At 32.5% G+C, this 20,262-nt stretch overlaps 1 protein-coding gene across 3 annotated transcripts in view; it reads right to left on the bottom strand.

Moving 5' to 3' along the window:
- LOC126740767 (max-binding protein MNT-like) overlaps window positions 1-20,262 on the bottom strand; it is a 63,397-nt gene that overhangs the window by 3,894 nt on the left and 39,241 nt on the right. The window contains exons 2-7 of one of the 3 annotated variants that reach the window (XM_050446927.1): window positions 14,165-14,371; window positions 9,284-9,458; window positions 8,876-9,127; window positions 6,050-6,191; window positions 5,786-5,989; window positions 1,844-2,225 (exon numbers count right to left, since the gene is read on the bottom strand). In XM_050446927.1, the coding sequence (XP_050302884.1) occupies window positions 1,844-2,225; window positions 5,786-5,989; window positions 6,050-6,191; window positions 8,876-9,127; window positions 9,284-9,458; window positions 14,165-14,332 (1,323 nt within the window). In that variant the 5' untranslated portion in view covers window positions 14,333-14,371. Of the gene's footprint in view, window positions 1-1,843; window positions 2,226-5,785; window positions 5,990-6,049; window positions 6,192-8,875; window positions 9,128-9,283; window positions 9,459-14,164; window positions 14,640-20,262 lie in introns of those variants that run through there. The other 2 variants (XM_050446926.1, XM_050446925.1) reach the window with 2 other exon arrangements.

The following is a 20,262-nucleotide window of genomic DNA, read 5'->3' as shown; positions in this document are numbered from 1 at the left end:
GAACAGCTACCCTGAAGTCCTAAAGCCAAATAAGGATTATCTCGATTGATCTGATAGTGCTCTACCAATATAATCCCCCCCATACATGTTCAATAGGATTTATGTCTGGCGCTCAGTCATTGAGCTCGGCTAATCCATGAGTTGCAACACGCCGGTTCTAAAGCAGGGTGTAGTTGAATTTCTTAAATCTGTTCACTGTCAACTTCAATTACATATACCATAGTTTTTAGGTGACCCCAAAAATAAAAGTCAAGCGGATTAAGGTCAGGTAATCGAGGAGGCCATCGAAAATGAAAAGGCCAATAAGTATTCCGTTCACAAGTCCAGCTCACACATTCACTAAAAATCGTTGTTGAAAGTGTGTTCGCCGAATAACATGCGGATTGCTTCATCCGTAACTAAAATGTTGATAGTTTTGTCTCATGACTTCAAAATTTGACTTGATAAATGAGTTGATAAATTTTTGTGAACCAAAAACAGATCATTTTGGAATCTAAAAATATTTTTCTTTATTAAAATTTTTTTTTCATTATGATTATTTGTCACACATCATTATTTGTCATCAGCAATAATTTCTCAAGTTTATGCGGATAGGTTAAGAATTACCCTGTATCAAAAGCGATGAACTGAACGGTTTACGAGCCACATACACTGCTATCCCAGTGAGACCCCGATAAATCTAGTATAAATGCGAGTAATAATTCAAAAAAAACTTTTTTATAGAAGAATCGACGATGTTATTAATTTTTCTACTCAAAAAATTAACTGCCGATAGATAATGTGCGGTCTTTAATCTAGTGATGACCCTGATGTTGGACCTCCAGAGAATACGAGACTGGTTTGACTCAAATAGCCTGTCACTGGACTTCAATAAGACCAAAATCCTGACGTTTAGGGGTAAGCTTGGGAATGTGTTCATTCGCGGTAATCAAGTTGCTGAACACTCTAGCAGCAGATTTCTTGGTGTCATCCTTAATAACAACCTTAAAATTTACTAATCATGTACTTGATCCTGCCCATAAAATATCAGCTCGTTGCTCTGTCGTTAGGGTCGGAACTGAAGAGCTTGGTCCCGAGATGGGTAGGAGGGTATATTTTTCCCTTGTCGAGTCTCGTTTTCGCTACGGTATTTGTTTTTAGGGGAATGCTAGCAATAATCTTATCCAGTCGCTCTTTGTATTGCAAAAGACAGCTCTCAGGTATATTTGCAACCTTGGGATTTCTGCCGCCCTCTATTTGCTCGAGAAAACATTCTAACAGTCATCTGTGTGTATACACTGGAAGTTGCTAGCATCATATTCAAGAATCGGCATAAGTATATGGCAGCGAACCCCAGGTATATGACACGACAGAGGGGCAATCTGCAACTACCTATTCCCACGTCCGCTCTTATTCAGAAATCAATTTTTGATGAAGGTATAAAGGTATTAATCACCTGTTGTGCAACATTAGAGACCTTGCAACACTCAAATGCTTTGCACATATACTTAAAAAGTATCTAACAGAAAAGGGATGCTATAACCTTGAGGAGTTTTATGCTTAATGTTTTGTGGAGTCTACAGTGTATGTTTTTGTATGTATATGTAGTGTTTGATTTTCCTCCTCTTTTTGTATACATTTTTTTTAAATATTTTTATTCTTAATTTTAAGTTGCTTTGTTAACAATAAATATTTGTTTATAACAATAAAGCTTATTTTTGATTTTGATTTGATTTGATTAATTTATTGGAAACATATCGCAGGAAAAAGAAAAAAGGTTTTGTGCAAGTCGCTTATGAACTGTTCGGTTTGGCCGTGTGAACGGCTTAATAAGTAGTTGTTTATTTTGCCTGCTGGTACTCACCTCTTTCCCATTGGTAACCGGTACCTGCGCAGCAGTAGTAACAATAGGCAAATGGGTCTTGCTCAAAATAGGAATGGCCGAAATCTTGCTCTCCCCGTTCGTGGTAGTTATCACAGAGTTGGTCTGATTTATCACAGGACTGGAACTGGCCTCGGTCTTTAAACCCGAGCTCGACACTGTTGCGGCCGCTGAGTGCGAGCTCGCGACAGTCACGATGCTACCGACACTGACGACGTTGTTTAATGGCGTCGCGACGACGCCTCGGTCCTCGACGTAGTCGCTGTAGCAATCCTCCACTTTGACGCTTTTCGAAGTTCCTTTGATTTGCTCGACGGTGTACGTAGGACTGACTATTCGGGTGTTTGGACTTTGTGAAGGGTGACTAAAATAATAAAACAGTTTTTTATTAATAAATTATATCGCTTCTAATTTTTTTTGTGCGTCTGCCACAATAGTACAAAAGCAATTGATGATTTTTTATATTAATACAAACATCAAAATGATGGTCTAAGCTCAAAATATTAAATTTACCTGAGAGACTTTGTGTCCAAAAAATCTCTAAGGTAAATATGTCTGAAAAAAATGCCATTTATCGGTAAATGAATTACCTGGTTGAGAAACGCTTCGACACGTCAATTCTTTTATTTTTTTGCATGTTTTCAGAATTCTGAAAAATATACAGGGTGCGTCAAAAAGCTGAAAGGCAGCTGTCAACTTTATTATTTTAAATAGAACACCCCATTTATTAATGAATTTTCAAATTCTATAATAAATTTTAAAGATATTTCATATTTAACACACTATACCAATCTTCGAAATATCAACAATTTAAAATCAAAATTTTTAAAAATTTTACCAGGCTGCAAAATCTAAATGATTTAACTTGGAGAAATACGGGTTGCACTTTCCTATCTTAGTTTTTCATAAGCTATTGTTTCACCATAACTTTAGATTTAACTAAAGCTTAAATTAAAAAAAAAACAACTTTCTAGTTTTAAAATATCAATCCAATAACGCCCTTTTTAATAAAGGTATTGCAATAGAAACTTATAAAGCAAAACTAGCTGATTAAATGTTCAAACTGCTTTCCTTGCACTTCCTGGTAATACGCAACGTTGAAATAAAATTTGTCAAAAAATTGTGTAATTTGGCCAACTTCATTTGGTATGCGTTGTTTTAAGTTCTTTATATTTTCAGGTTTAGTGACAAATACTCGGAGAGGTCTGGGGATCTAGCTGGCCATTCTATGGTCTCTCTATCTTCAAGTTCCGTCTCCTCGTCGGAGGTTCGATATCATCAGGGTAATTCTTATTTCACTGACAGCTGCTCTAAATAGTTCGTTTGATGTTAGTCTAAACCAATCTCTTAAGTTTCTGAGTTCGATATTCTTCTTCCGTGGCTTCTTTTCCCTTTTATGCGTTAATAAAAATAAAACATAATGCAGGTTTCCCCTGCATATGTTTTATTATATATGCAGGGGAAACCTGCATTATGTTTTATTTTTAGTAATGCATATTTAGGTCCCCTTATAACATGTCCGAAGTATTCAAGTTTTCTTCTTTTTAGCGTGTTAACTACTTCCTCCTCCTATTGAATTCTTAGACGCAGTTCCATGTTTGTGACTTTATCTTTCCAGGATATTTTTAATATGCATCATGTTTATCCATTTCGGCCTTTTTAAGATTCCAAGTCTGAGCTTATATATTATTCCCAAACCTTTTCTAAAACCCACCATGATTGTCACTTATTTCGGAGTCCACTTTAGCAAATATTCTATTGTATATTACTCTTAAAAAAAATTTAAGTGTGATTCATAATTGCAATCATTCGATGGTCAGAGCACTCTTGTGCGTTGGACTTGTTAGGGATCGTTACAAATGTCGACAACAACCAATCTGGTATAATTCCCGTTGGATATATGACATTAAAAAAATTAACCAAAACCTTGATATGGTACCCCCTGCCTATCCATCTATTTGGAAAAGTATCTCTCGACTATAATGCCGAGGAGCTCCTTCTGGTTAAAACGATACTTGCCTGTAGTTTGGACCGGCCAAACGTCTAATTTCAGGAACAATGCGGTTTTGAAGCATTTCTAAATGCTCTACGGAAAATACGGATCCCTCAATAAATAGCTTCATCCGAAAACACAATAGTTATTTAATAAGTTCTGATCTTGGTCTAGTTCTACCATGATTGTTTCACAAAATTCGACCCTCTTGTCAAAATCATCTTCCAAAAGTTCTTGCAACAAGTGGATTTTCAAAGGACGGAATTTATTTTGTTTTAACGTTACCTTAACCGATGATTTAGGCATGGCAATTTCTTGAGCGGTTTTCGCTATGAATTGTGGGGATTTTCAACGAAACATTGTAAAGTGATTTTAATTTTGGATATAGGGTTGTTGTACATGAAATGTGTTTAAAATTTATCATAGAATACAAAAATGCAATAATAAATGGGGTGTTCTATTTAAAATAATAAAGTTGACAGCTGCCAGGTCTTCTTGCGGCACCCTGAATATTTTTCATAAATCTGAAAATATGCCAACCAATAAAAGACAATTTAAAAAATAAAACGTGTCCGAGCGTTTTTTAACCAATTCGTCTACATGTAAAAGGTAGTTTTCCAGACTCTTTGGATACACTGTTTATATAATTTTATGCGGAATAGATATTGCCTTTAGTATGCAGACTAATGCAAAGCAAAATAAAAAAAAATCAAATGAAGCAATTTTTTTTGCTACGTGTACCTACACAAATTACTCTAACCTAGATGCGAAAGTGCCGATATTTATCGCGATTTTCCGTCGCGTCCCCACTACTCTAAAGAACCAGAGCATCCCATATCTCATGGTAAATACGAGAATTATCATTACTCCATCTCAGCGTGCTTATTTTTTATTATGGTTTTGTACCTTAACATGAATAACATAACTTACATTATGTTAAGTCAATTTAAGTATAAACGATACCACCCGATTTAGCTGAGACCATTTTCTCGGGTACATATCCCAGTGTAATTAATTGTTTGTGGACCATATATAAAGAAAAAAATACTGCTAGTTTAGTCGAGAGCAACCACATTCAATACACTTTAATGGAATCTTTTTTTGTTCAGCAGCTCTTATGAAGAGAATACATGGAGGTTTTAGGTCAAACTGTCAAAAACAGTTTATTTGAGAAAGGACTTAATGCCAGAAGACCACTGACCATCTCCTGATAGACCAGGAGGAGCTATAGGCAATCGCACCGAAGATTATTAACTTAATGAGAACATAATATTAAGTGAAACCAAGAACGATGCGCAATAGTTTTTTTTACAGACGAGTCTCGTTTTTGTTTTTATCCCGATTCTGAACGAATTTGCTTCTGGAGAAAGACAGCTATTAAATTAAAGTTGCTTGCGAAAGAAAAATGTACTTTTTTTATGGAAAATACAATGGCAACGATACTTTATAAGCATCAAATTGTGCTACACAACATTGATTGATACCTTAGCAGAATGACTTCGGTTGGTTGCTTCTGAGGAACATATTTTGCTCAAAATCAGGTTTTGAGAAAAATAACATATAGCTAATACGACTACTAAAATGATGTCGACTTTTTCCCAAATGCATAGGAGCTCACTTTTGCTGTTTCACATGCATTAAAAATATGCTTCAAAAAGGTATTGATAATTTTAAGTATGCCTAGGCAATCCCAAATTTTATTAATAACATTGGTGGCTCCCTGAGGTCGGCCCCTATATCAATTTTGTTAATTCTCTTTTTTATAAGCTTTTAGTAGAGCTTAGAATTTTTAATAAAGGCTTTCAAATCATAACGTAACTTTTATACCTGTTTTATAGACTATTTTGATGTATTTTATATAATAACTATTGTTGGGATAATACGAGTATGCAAATAAAACAAGAAATAATTTTGTTTACTTGTTTACTTACCTCGGACTGATCTCGTTTTTTCCGTTTTGGGTAATACTTGTGGTGCTAGAAGGAATCTCGGGAATGAGCCGGGAAAAATCATTATCAAAATGGGAATCTTTCCGTAACGACGCCAGTCTTTGCTGAAAATGGATTTTTTCACGGGCCAGCCGCTCCATCTCGTGTTCGTATTCTCGTTCCCGTTTTTTCAGTGATTGAATATACCTGTTAAAAAAAATTTAGACAATTTTATTGTGGCTTGCACATTGATCTCATGTAACTTACTTTAATGCTGAATGTAGAATACTTAAATTAGACGTTTTTTTCTCTTCGCCGTTTGATGGTAACTGCTTTTTCAGTATGTCGAAACATTCTTTCAGGTGCGCCCGCCGATGCTTTTCAAGTTTGTTATGAACTTCTCTTGTACCTACAAATTAAAAAGAATATTAGGTATAAAAAGTTCATTACCTAGAGAAAACTTTTTTTCAAATAAATACTTTTATCCAAAAAATAATTTTATATCACGATACAATTTAACAGAGATTAGATACCAGTATATATGGGATCTACTAACTAAATGAAATTAGAAAATAAGGCTTCTTTTGTAGCATACACTGGCAATCATCATAGGGGTTGAAATTAAAAAAAGATGACTGGAATGTTATAAGATTTGATGTAAAACATCGGACACATACTTAAGTAAATTATCCTCAAAATTCATATATAAAGAACAAAACTATAAAAAAGTATGAACAAAAATAGGTTTTACATGTATTATCATATATTTTATTGTCATTATTAGGAAGACATGATTCGCGTGATAGTATTCCCGACTGTTAGTTAAAAGGAACAAGGAAGCTCAATAGAATTAAATATAAAGGATCAGATAACTGCTAGACGTGCCACTAAAACATTTTCTAATTTAGATTCCATAAAAAACTTGATCAGTGTTGTTGATAGATTTTATAATTTACATGCGTTGTGAGAAAACAAAATAGCACTAAAAAAATTAAAACTTTGGTTGCAAACGACGAAAACGACGTTCTTTAACACCATGCATATATTTGCATTTTTTTTTCTATGTTGACAAGTACTAACTATTTGCACAACATTAATTAACACCCTGCGCCAAATGTATTAATAAGGAACATTATTTGTGAAGATTTTAGTGCTCTGAAAAATAACCAAATACTTGATCGAAATGTTGACTTTTAAGCATAACTGATTTTTATTGTTTTCTTGGTGGCATACCACAAAAACTAATCTGCTAAAATATGGATAAGACAACTCACATTATCATATATACAATTTTGACCTTTTGAGTGACTGTTAAAAAAGTAAATTTTTTAGAGATTTGGTGTGTAGACAAATTAAAATATTCTGTGCTTTGCCTAAATCTTATTGGCTGCACCTCGTAGAACATCTTTGAAACATACTGTTACAGGAAAAACGTTTCATTTTATGCTCAAAAATAAGCAGTAAATCTTGAACACCCTTCTATATTATACGATAACTATGAAACTAATTTGCATAAATAAAAAGATGAAATTCCACCAATATAGGATCTGGATTTAGGTACTTTTATGGCAAATACTTTTTTGCAAAACAACTTATATAATGATGTTAGATAATAAAATATATAATCATATCACAAAAGTTCTGAAAACCTCGAATATAGATAATTTGCAATATTGAATGATGTTATATTATATTAATATTATGTGAAAAGTCTTATTTGTGTTAAAAATAGTCGACACGTTTTTCGATGGAATTAAGTTGCTTTTCACAGAATATAATGGAACGTACTCTTACCCACATTATAACCAAAAATATTCAACCTTTTTTATATACAGTAGGTATAAACAGTCTGAAAATCTGTTAAATATCTCAAACAATACGTTTCTTATAATGTCGATTATAGGCAAAAGTAGTGTTATAAAATGACAACAAATTTTATCAACTCACCCTAGAATTACTTTAAAATGTTAAATACAAACCATTACTGTTGATTGCAGATATAAAAAACATTGTGTTTAATTAAATACTGACAGAAAATTTGCAAAAATATATTATATAATATTGATTGTATTGCATTCAAATTTGTAAAATTAAAAAAAAAATAAATAAAGATGGAATTTTTAAATTAAAATTGCCTCTAAGACATCTTTAAGTTGAGCAAAGGACGTTGCAATGTTGGGCGCAAAATCGACGCAAACATGATATTTTTGGAGTTATGTATTAAGATTTTCGAGAATTTTATATTTTATATATAAGGATTTAATTATATTACCTTAATTTCTTAATCTTTTAATAAAAAGATTTTTGAATATTTTAATTTGTCTTGGAAAATTAATAAGGTCTGCATGAGGGCATAAGATTATCCATCTTATATGCAATTAAAAGATGTTTTAATGGTGAATTTAATTAACATATTTAGATCAATCAACCAATCTTCTTGTCAATTATTTTATTAAATATTTAAATCCAAAAGACTTTGTTATTTATTATTTTTTAAATAAAAACATTTCGATCTTTTTTTACCGAACTTACTAAATTGGGGACCAAAAATTGGAATTCCCTTCTGAGAAGATTTATATAATAATATAAAAAAAAATAGTAAAATCAAAAAAGAATTTAATCTTTCTTGAGAGAGAGTTCTGCTTGCAAATGATAATTAAAATGATACAATTAATTTACAACTTGGCAAATTTACAGTCTGGTACTTAAATAAAAAATGAACATTTTAGATATAGTCAGTATCAAATTCGATCTTGAAGAATACTTGGGGCCTCCGTTGTTAAACTAAAAATTGTGGGATAAATTATTAAGATTATCATGCAGAAATAAAAACATTGAGGCATAAGTTAAAAAAAACTTTCTCATCGTTCGAAAATGATCCTTTTAACTTTAATATTTGTTTGCTATACATTGTCAACTTCATAACAGGACGATTGAACGTTTTAAACAAGTCTATAGTTACTATTGTAACCCTTTCTTTTTAGATAATTTGTACGCCTTGACTTAAACTCATTTTGCTTTCTTTACCTTTTTAATTAAACCATGAATTATAGTTTAGGTACTACGTTTAACTTTCCAGCAAGTTGTGCTTACCAGATCTAAAAACCATCGGTGGCTGCTTAATTTTTTTATCCGTGGTACCACTTTCGTCAATAATTAACGGATTCATAATGTCAAACGAATTCTGCATGATCCTATACCTTTGCCCCCCTTGCGTCACCGTGGTACTCGAAATATGACCGTCTTGTTCTTTCTTCGAATGGGGCGGACTCGCGTTATTATTAATGGATGTGCCATTTTGGGGACTGTTTATTGTTGGACTGGCTGTTGCAAAAGAAACTGGACCTGAAATTAATTAAATGTCAATTATTTAGATTTTTAAGCTCTGGTGGTAGTTATGAACTCAATTACACGGTCAACCTGCTTACATAATAAGGGCAATCAATAGTAAAGTAAAATTTTCTGAGTAAATGCTTCATTAAAAACACGTATATAAATTACCTTGTAAAAAAGTAGAAGAGATGTTGTTACTAGAGATAACAACGGGAACTGCCTGAGTGGTTTGTGGTTGTTGGCCTTGCACGTTTCCGATAGTTGTTGCAGTTACATTGTTTGATGTTGCATTTAGGATCTTAACCGGCTGCAGTGTAAAAGTTTGGGTTAAGTTTCCGCTTGTCTGAAACAAAATAAATATTTTTTTAAACCTCTTGTCTAAGCTAATTAAATTATTAGTAAGTATGTTAAGTGCCAACTGAACCCTGGAAGCCCGGTTTTACAAATAAGCCAGCAAACTTTATCAGTTGACCGATTTTGATATAGATTCGGTTGAATTGATGAGAACATCGCGGAATTAATTAATCAGAAAATTTTCCACCAGTTATAAATTTGATCCCTAGCGGCCTTATGGTCCCATCACGCGTAAATAACAAAACGGCAGAGGAAGTCCATTTATTCTTGAAAAAGCAATTTGCAGCATTGTTTCGCCAGGCGGCCACACACATTTACTCTTTTTGAGAGCGAATTACTATATAAAGAAGTTGAGTAAGGTCAACTCTGTTTCATAGAAAATGTTTAAGGCGTAAATAACAAAAAATCCTGTTTGCGAATTTGTTATCCTCTCTTGAGTTTAGTAAAGCTTGTTAATATTATATTATATGTATGTTGTTTATATTGCGATATGTATACATATTTCCGGTTTATATAAAATTTCAGGCTATATTAAGTAAGGTAAGTTCAGAGATTGTACTGACTCTAGTGGTATGTCCACTTCAACCATCTCATTAGGTAATTTAGTCCAATCAAGTTATCCATCAATATCAGGTAATTAGTCCAATCAATACCATGAAGGAGCTCTTGTTCCAATACTATCACAGCATGTATTGATAAATATTTTTTTCTCTTTTTAGAGAATAGCAAAGTCATTCTTTCTAAGGCTGGTCTTTCAAAAGATATCTTAACTTGTGGGCAGGAAATTATGTATAATGTCCATAAACACATCACGAGCAAGTTATCTAAATTGAGATTACTTCTGAAAAATGAACGGCACATATTGCTTCATTAAAGTCTCTTTATAATGTTGGAAGATTTTTGTTAATAAAAGAGAATCTTAATGAAGTAACTAAAAAATTTATTAACTCTCAATTGTTAAATGCAAATCGTTGACCTTCTAGTCGCAGGTGGTTATTGAAAACCAGCCTTTGCTCTCTCAATTCTTAAAAAGATAGTCAAGGGCAAATTCTTGATTAACTGCTTACAAATATTGAGACCAGAATAATATGACCATACCTATTAGTGCAGCCCATTCTAAAAAAAATTGTACAATCCAAAATTCCTGTGAAGAAATTCAAAAGTTACATTTTAATACCATTAATAGCGTGTCAATAATGTCAATCATTAAATATTATTATCCTAAAAATTGACCTGCGATATTTTTTGTGTGTAAATAACAAATTCACCAAACGATCTCTTTAACTTACTTCAAATCCGTGACCACACATAACACAACTTTTGCGGCAAAAAAATAATATTGTTAAACAACTAGTTGAATACTACATATTTTTATGTGTTTTTTATCTTATGTTTTATTTTATTAATGTGTAAAATAAAGCTTTTTAAAGAGTTTAATTTTATTCTGATCAATATCTGATGCTAAAATGGTCTTCTTTTGATTAGGCGTTTGCTCTAGGTATTGGGACTGCATGATAAAATTATGAGATTTCTTATTAAATGAATTTTGAATTTTCCCACCTTAATTTAGCCACGCCCTTCCACCATTTTGATTGGTCCTACTAGGTATGACATTAGCTACGTTTACAACGGAGGTACCAAATATTTAATACTTGGATCAAATGACGTCACTAGGACTATTTTTTCGGTGTAAACGGCAGCCCACTAAAATTTGATACGCGAATTTGGTGCTTCTCAAACAGGGTAGATTAATTATTTTTTTCAGTGTAAACACCTAGGACCTATTTTGAAGTACCAAAATGACAAGTTTGACATTTTATTGGATGTTAGCTTAGGAGATTTGTATTTTTGTATACAAAAATACAGAGGACAAGCTTAAGCCTTGAAAAAGAAATTAAACAATAACACTTTTAAAGATTTAGAGGTTATGTCTTATAATTCTTCATCTAAAGTCACTTCAACTGAAATTTTGATCCTAGAGAAAATCCTGGACTAATTTAACTCTCAAAATCAATCCTTGTAAACAGGGCTGTACTAAATAAAAATAGTCTATCATTTGATTCATAGACCTAATAGGTCCGCGCGTTGTAAACGTAGCTACTGTCAAGTTCAATTCCAACAATTTCCGTTTCCAAGTGAGAGGACGCTGGTAGATTTGTCAGAAGAATTTCTATCAGTTTGTAATATGCAACCACCATAGAGAAATGAATATTAAAAGAGTGTTCGAAAGGTAGCCTAACCTGATCATCAAGTTCTAAAACTTAACCTAAAAAATTTAGTTCGGTTAGACCGCACCGAGGGCCAACTTCTGTCATAATTGTAATTCGATTTTCTTTCGTCTCCTCCCACCACCCACCTTCGCATCATCGATCGTCCCAATTGCTTATCCTTTTTAGTTGGGTGTGTCCTTTTGTTTTTTTCTCAACAAAAAATAGTTAAAAATGTAGCTTAAAGTGTAATTTCATCATATAGAAGCTTTTTTGTTGTTTTATTGTGTGGTTTCAGATCCCTAGGATGGGGTTAAGTGCAATTTTTTTTATCAAATAGTTTTCACCATGTTGTAGGTCACCTAAAATTGTTGTTTACCATTTTAAAACTGCCCTTATAATAATGTTATCACCAGGAAAATACATTTTTAAATGCAAGGCACCTACATACTATTGGCCTATTGAGGATCCATACAAAAATAAAACTTTCTTTAAATTTCCTGAAAGTGACATTATTAGGAGGTCCGAATGGTTTAAAATACTTGGTTTAAGCCCAACCTCACCAAGGTATTATTTATGTCAAGACCATTTTGATGATATTTCATTTACTAGTACTATACATACTCATTTAAGAAAGTGTGCTCTCCCAAGTATTATTCAAAATGCCCCAGTACTGGTTGAGGCACAAGTACCTTGGGAAGATACATTGAATTTATTACCTGCTGTCATAATCCAGCAATCTCAATATAATGTTCAGAATGAACATAATTATGCTATAATATAAGCCACTTTTTACTAGGTTTGACGAAAGGTATTATCAGTGCTTTGCTGCTAGGAAGTACCAACTCATGGAGGTACCTCACCTCGAGAAGATGGGAGTAAGATCCAGGGATTCTCCTTGAATATTTAGGAAAAAGGACTGATGACATCTAAAATTTATGGTATACACCAGTGTCAACTAATTTTTAATATCATGGAGAGTATAATATTAAAAATTAATAAAGAATATTTTAATTACAGGGTTAGTTTTTATATATTACCACTCCCCTAATATTTTTGGGTACCCTGTGTACAAAAAAGTAGGTAGTAAATATAAAATTTTTAGGGCATATTTTTGAGAAATATAGTTCTTATTTCTATAAATAATTAATTTATAAATTTGATAAATTGTAATTTTTGTATCATATCCTCAAAATGTAAAGCAGCACAAAAACAAATTGACTTTAAACTTTACAATTGACTTTAATTCTACCCCTACCCTTGTTAATTTGTTGATAAGTGAAATTAACATTGTTAGTATCGAGCATTTAATTCTCAAAATAGAACTTAATACCTATATTATACTTAAATCTCTGAAATATTGTCTTACATAATTGACCCATTAAATCTTTTTTTGATAGCGTATTGGGCTGTAAAATCTCTTTCACATTCTCTAAAAATCAATGAAAAAGTGCATTATTAACAATTTATTTCTTTGAAGGGCCTTAATGCATTAACTTAACAGCTTAAAAGCAAATTTGATGAGTTTAATGTCAAAAAACTAACGAATTCAATTAAAAAATGTAAAGAATAAACTTAAATTACATACATTATCACTCTTAGCCTCTTCAAAAATTAAATTAATACACTTGCACTATTTCATAACTTTTTAGAGTTTGTGATCGAGATTCACGGCCTTTACGCTGTTAAGAATTGATTTAATGGGTCAATAATTTTAAATTTCGCGCCATTCTAAAATTTTGAATAGCACGCCTTTCATTTCTATGACGGATCGGTATTACAGTAGACTATTTTACCGACTGTGACAAATGTCAATTATTTTAGTTCGGTTAGACCGCATCCGTGATGCTGCAATCGAGTTTAGGGTAAAGATGGTGCCTACTTGTTACTAAGGGATTGAACCCTCTTATACTTTTAATTACTCTATGGCAACCACCACTTCTCTATATTTTTGTGTTTTGAGGGTAGCACCTGAATTAACAGTTTCTATTTTTATGTGTTTTTTTTTGATAACATTGTCGAAAATTGTAACACTAAAGAAACTGCAATGTTGTGAAGGTGCACTTAATATTTAATTGCACGGCTATGATTAATTAGTACGGATCTACAATTATATTTAAGCCCATCTTCCTTTTTTTTCTCTTATCCTACTCCACCCGTATACCTATGAATAATTTTTTTTGAAGACTTAATAGCCTTGAAACTTATTATTTCCATAACTTATAGGTATTTGTAATGCTTTTTACAAGAAAGTGATAAAAATGTTCAAATAAGCAAAGAACACTAATGTAATACTACATAAGGCAAAACTCATAAACAAAGTGGCAACGTCGCCGTTTGTCATCATGCATGCGGTGACCTCACGACTCGTGGTAATATATAATAAAAAATTTAACAAAGTCAAGGGGTTCCCCCTTTAATCACGTTTTAGCTGCACTTTTTCGAACTGGAGTCCAATTCTTTCCAGGATTTTTAAATAGTAACTTACCCCATTCTGTACAGGTTGCGCCCCACCAGCCCCATTAACTGGTCGAATGGTGACCAAACCACTTGGTGGCGACTCCACCTCCATTGTGGAGGCCATGTGCTGTTGCCTCTGTTCCTCCTCCTGCATCTCCAGAAACTTGGCCGCCTCCAGTAGGGTACTTAGGCTCATTTTGGTTTGCTCGACACCGGCCGGACCCGACGACAGGGGCTGAAACAAGATGATTTTCACGTTCGAGAGTGACCTCGTATTTTTTGGTAAAAGTTCCATCTTTTTCGAACCCATTAGCTTTTAATAACCAACAAATAAAACCGGAGCGAAACCACTTTTGATTCACACGAATTGCATCGGAGACAACGGAAAAAAACTTGTTCTATTTGCCTGCCGAGTTGATTAAAAATGAAGATTACTAATAAATCGTAAGTCGAGAGTGTGAGAGAGGAAGGGATATCGCTGGAAAATAGCAGAGGTGCAGCACGTAGAGCGTCGATGTCGAATAAGTAGCAGTTTTAACCTGAAATAGCAGTTTAAGTCATGCTTTGTTTTAAGTTTTTCACGGCCAAGGGCATTTTTTAAAAATATAACATTATGGCTAGTTTATATTCTAGCTTTGTATAAAAAAATACAGATTTGGCAACCCAGCATAGTATTGTGTGGGAGAGGAAAAAATGCACGAGGGGAACGTGTAAACAGTATTCTCTCAGTACTGCCCATGTTGCCGGTTTTCTACGGTTAGTTTATTGGATGTAACTGCTGCTGATGTATATGACGATACCACTTTCAGAGATCAAGGTCTACTCTTGCTCACTGATTTTATATTAAGTTAAAAATAAAATAGGTAATAGTGAAATAAATTACGTAAGGCAAAAAAAAACAAGAATATTCAGTCGGTAGCATCATAATGAAAAGCAGAGACAACCAACATTTGAATTTCCATGGTTTTTCAATTTGAGAAATAAAAAGAGACACAAGCCAACAGATGTTGAATGCAGTAAAGAGGTTGAATTGAGGAAATGCAAAAAAAATAAAATTAAACAAAAAAATTAGAATGTAAAAAAAAAAATTTTTTTAAATAGTTTTACTACCAGTCTATATAAGCCAACAGATGTTGAATGCAGTAAAGAGGTTGAATTGAGGAAATGCAAAAAAAATAAAATTAAACAAAAAAATTAGAATGTAAAAAAAAAAAATTTTTTAAATAGTTTTACTACCAGTCTATATCGTCGTTGAAATAGGGTTAATGCGCTAGTTCGCGACCATGCGCTAGTTCTCGACCATTTGAGCGTTTAAACATTAATAATAAGAAAACAATCAGATTTTTCGCGCCGAAATAATTTGGAATTGCTTCTGACACGTTTTGATCATCGGTAACACTTAGCGCCCCCTACATGATACTAAAAGGGTTACCTCAAAAAATCAGTTGACATCGTACCACAAACGCATTAGCATTATTGTGTATATTTGAAAAAAAGTTGTAAAGCGTGTTGCAACAGAAAATAGCGAGTAAGTGAACAGATTTTTAAAAAAAATTGTGTGTCTTTATTATACATATATGCTTTAGAAAGACTTTTTGATAAATTTTTCAACAAAATTTTGCTCAAAATATATTTTTTATACTAAATATTAATTAGGTGGTCGCGAACTGAATTCAAAATAATAGTCATTTTTAGTTCTCGGCCGGGTGGTCGAGAACTAAAGTTTTACGACCATTGGTAAATCGTTAATGTTAAAATATTCATTTCAATTAAATGTGGTGGTAGTTCTTATATCTTGTAAGAAAAATATGATATTTCCATTAGTTTAGTTCGCGACCACCCTTTTCAAAACATATAAATTATAAATTTACTGCTGAAGTTTGATGGTCGAGAACTCCAAAACTTCAATTTAGTTCTCGACCACCCATCTTTTTGATGAATTCTATGCTCGATTCTATGTGTTTCTGGACCGTTAAACTGCCTCTCCTGAGGAATTGCCTCGCGAGGCAAACAGGGTCGTTTGTGCAAATGGTCTGTACTAACAGTTATGTTGTAGTATGTCACACTATATCAGAAAAAATTTATAATACTGTTGAACTCTAAAGAATGCCTCGGGCGAGTCCGCTCGTTCGGAACTGTCCTCTATCTTGATTGCAAATGTTTTATTTTTCCAGTGGCACGTAATAAGAAAAATTCTTCTCGCACTCGCTCAAAAAATGCTGCTCTAAAAAGAAAGATGTTTACGTATTCACATGAAAAATGAAAAACGGCTTTAAAAGACATTAGAGAGAATAGACTTAAAATTCGTGAGGCCAGTAGAAAATATCTGGTACCAAAGACGACACTACTCGATCGGTTATCAGGAAGAAGGCTTGAAGAACTTAAAAAACCTGGACCTGCTCCCCTCCTAACTAGCAATATAAATATTGCTAAATGCGGGTTTCCAATACAAAAAGATACTCTTATAGAGACGGTCTCACTGATAGCGAAAGAATCTGGCCAGGAATTATTTAAGGACAACACGCCAGGACAAAGCTGGTATTTAGGATTTTTAAAAAGGAATCCGGAGATATCTCTAAGAGAAGCGGAAAGCGTTAATAAGGCTAGGGCAGTGGTCAGTGAGACTTCAATTCGAAAGTGGTTTTTAGATTTGCGAGAATATTTAACTAAAAACAACCCATGCAAATATTTAGTGATCCCACAAGAATCTTCAATTGTGAAGAATCCGGGTTTTGTTTATGCCCTAAATCAGGAAAAGTTCTGGGACCTAAAGGCTACAAAAATCTTTACGACATTAAACTTGGAAACGAAAAAGAAAATATAACTGTTCTTATATATGATGTTTAATGCAAGTGGAAACATTTGCTCACACGCAACATTCACCTTTAGTATTATTTCCATATGTGAGACCCCCAAGAGCTCTTGTCGAAAATATGCCACAAGGATGGGTGTTGGGGATATCTGAGAAAAGATGGATGACTTCAGATGTTTTTTTTTGAATACATCGTGAATGATTTTCATAAATGGACATTGGAAAACAATATTCCTAAACCACTAATTATTTTTATTGATGGGCATAAATCGCACATGACTATGTCGTTAAGTAAATGGTGTGATGAAAACCAAGTTATTTTATATGCGCTACCTCCCAATACAACCCATATAATGCAACCTGCAGATGTAAGTTTGTTCAAACCAGTGAAAACCGATTGGAAAAAAACGGTTCGCAACTGGCAAAGTAGACCAGAGAATATTAATTGTTCAGTAAGCAAAATAAATTTATTTATTGTCGAACAATGTAGAAGAATTTCAAGCGAGTATCAAAAAAGGGTTTCGGAAATGTGGGTTGTTTCCGTTAGATGCTGATTCTGTTGATTATACAAAATGTGTCAAGGATATAGCTGAAGCTCTTTCAACAAACAAATTACCCAGGCAAAGGCGAACAAGTGAGGGAAAAATCTCACAAAGAGACTTAACATCAGCAAAAAAAGTAATTCTAACAATTAAAGAAAATTTACAATCTTATGGAATTAACCCTGATGTAATTCTAAATGAAATACAACTTCTGCAAGAGAATATTGAAAAACAAAGTCCAAAAAAACGCAATAGTATTACGAAAAATCCTGTGATAGAAGCACCAAAAGCTCTAGATGATTCTCAACCCTCTAGTCAAGCAGCTACGCCTCATGAAGTAGAAATAAAACTCTATTGCTTAAGTAAACCTGACTTGCAAATAATTGATAATGATTTATCAATTAATGATATAAATCAGGTAATAAAATAAAAATAAAATAAAATAAAAAGGTAATAAAATAAAAAGGGTTGACTTACTGCCAGATGTTACTTTAGGTGATACTTTTACATCATCTTTTATGAAGGACTTAGAAAATAACGAACTTGTAGTGTTTGATTTTCCTAACTTTAATGATGACATTATGTTATGATGCTCCTACGTTAATTACATCTGATAATAACTCTAATATAAACAATGATAGTACTACTGGTAACCTTAATATACAAATTGATTCTACTAGAGAATATTTAAGTAATGACCTCGATGATGTCATTAATATTACCCCTAATATTGAGCCTAATATTATAAGAGATCATTTTTCCAGTGATGCAAATGTCGATACCACTTCTGATAAAAGCAAGAATGATTGTGACGATGTTCTAAAGGTTAAAGTCTTAAAATTATCAGCTGTTACCCAGCTTACCGCTGCAAAAATAAAATAAACCATCATGTTCTTTTACAAAAGCATTTGACAATCATTTGGTATACCCTGAGCCAATCAAGCGAAATAGTAACACTAACAGAAAAAACCCGTTCTTTAAAACACCTAGCGCGATTTCATCTAGTGAGTGGAGGAAATATTATGAGGAAAAAGAAAATGAGAAAACAGAAAAGAAACTTAAAACAATTCAGAAAAAAGAAGAAAAAGAAGATTAAAGGGAGAAAAGCAAAAACCTTTAAAGGCTTTGAAGAAAAAACAAACAAAAAATGGTGATAATCCTGAAAGCTTGACAGAGCAGAGTAAAATACCATGTGCAACATGCTTCGAAGAACTTAACAGTGATACGGACGACGATGATAAAAAAAATATAGGATGCGACTATTGTGAAAAATGGTATCAAAAAAAATGCACCAAATTCATTGATACTACATATAATATTGCCGCAATTCAAGACTAAAAATAATGTGATGAATGTTAAAGTACGTTATTTTCAAATTTAGTTTTAACTTTTTACTTTATTTGTAAGTGCTAATTTTCGTTTTATTTTTTATTATTAAAAATCAACCCATGTGTTTTTTTCTTTAACTTTTTTGTTCCTATTTCCTATCTGGTTTTTTTTTACTTATATAGAGCATATTTATTTGTCTTGTGTTTTTTTTAAATAAATAAATATTTGTTTTTGTGTTACTTTTTGTTAAGGCTTTTTTATTAAGGTTGTCTATACTATGCAATCCAATCGCCTTAAAGTTGTTTAAAAAAAGAGTGGTCGAGAACTAACATTTAAATGGTCGCGAATCATGTGGGGTGGTCGAGAACTAGCGAAATGGCACTTTTTTGCTATTTTAGTGAAAAAAAATATTTAGAATACACCACAATTAAAAATATTTATTTAAAATAATTTAAAACTGTTTAGAGATTTAGAAAAAGTCACTATGGTAAGTGATAGATTAATATTTCAATTTTCACAACATTTGAAAGTGAAAATCTTACTAAACTGGTCGAGAACTAGCGCATTAAACCTACTAAAACCACAAAAAATCAAATTTTTGTTTTTGGTGGCATTGGTTAGCGTAAACCGAATTTTACAACTCTGTTAATACATTGTATACAATAAAAATTTTACTTGAATATTTAGGATTTCTAATACTTCTTACAGTAAATGGCCATATTTTTGTAGGCAATATCTATCTCTTAACCCACATTAGAATATATCGTATCCCACAAATGACTGTTACTAAATGATTAAGTTAATACCTCGAACGCGCTTTACTCGCGGTTAAGACTTGTTGAAGTAAAGTGTTTCTGTGGGTTCTATTCTTCAATATTATTGTCTTTTTATCAAAGAAAGAGTAATTTATTACTTATTTGTTAACAATAAAAATGTCTTCATATCGCGGAAAATTGTTAGTGACCTTGGTCAAAAAACAAAATAACCCAGGTAAGTTTATGAGTATACATTCGCTTTAAAATAGAGTACATTAGAGTGGGTTTAGGTCCTTTTGTGATTTGTCTTATATTATGGAGTAATTATTTTATTCTACTTATGCCGAATTTATACATTTTGCATAATCACAATCATAAGTAAAACTCAACAAAAAAACGACTTAAAACTTTAGGACTTTTGATTGTGATTTGTGATAATGCAAAATGTTGTACAAACTCTGCATAAAGGCAAAACTAGTCCTTATTTTTTATTAACCTAAAATTTTAAAGTAGCTACGGGTATAATCGACTTTACCCCAATAAAAAGTTAAATTTAAATATTAGTTAGTTAGTTTTGTAACATTTCTTTTTAAATTTTTTAATTTAAGATAAAATTTAAATTTACCTTTTTGTTATAGTTATGTCGAGTATAATCTAATGGTATAATATTTTGAACAGATGACTTCAA

This window comes from Anthonomus grandis, chromosome 9 (genome assembly GCF_022605725.1).
Source record: "Anthonomus grandis grandis chromosome 9, icAntGran1.3, whole genome shotgun sequence".
Classification (NCBI taxonomy): Eukaryota; Metazoa; Arthropoda; class Insecta; order Coleoptera; family Curculionidae; genus Anthonomus; species Anthonomus grandis.
The sequence above is the reverse complement of the archived record's forward strand: the minus strand, read 5'-3'. Positions and strand labels throughout refer to the sequence as shown.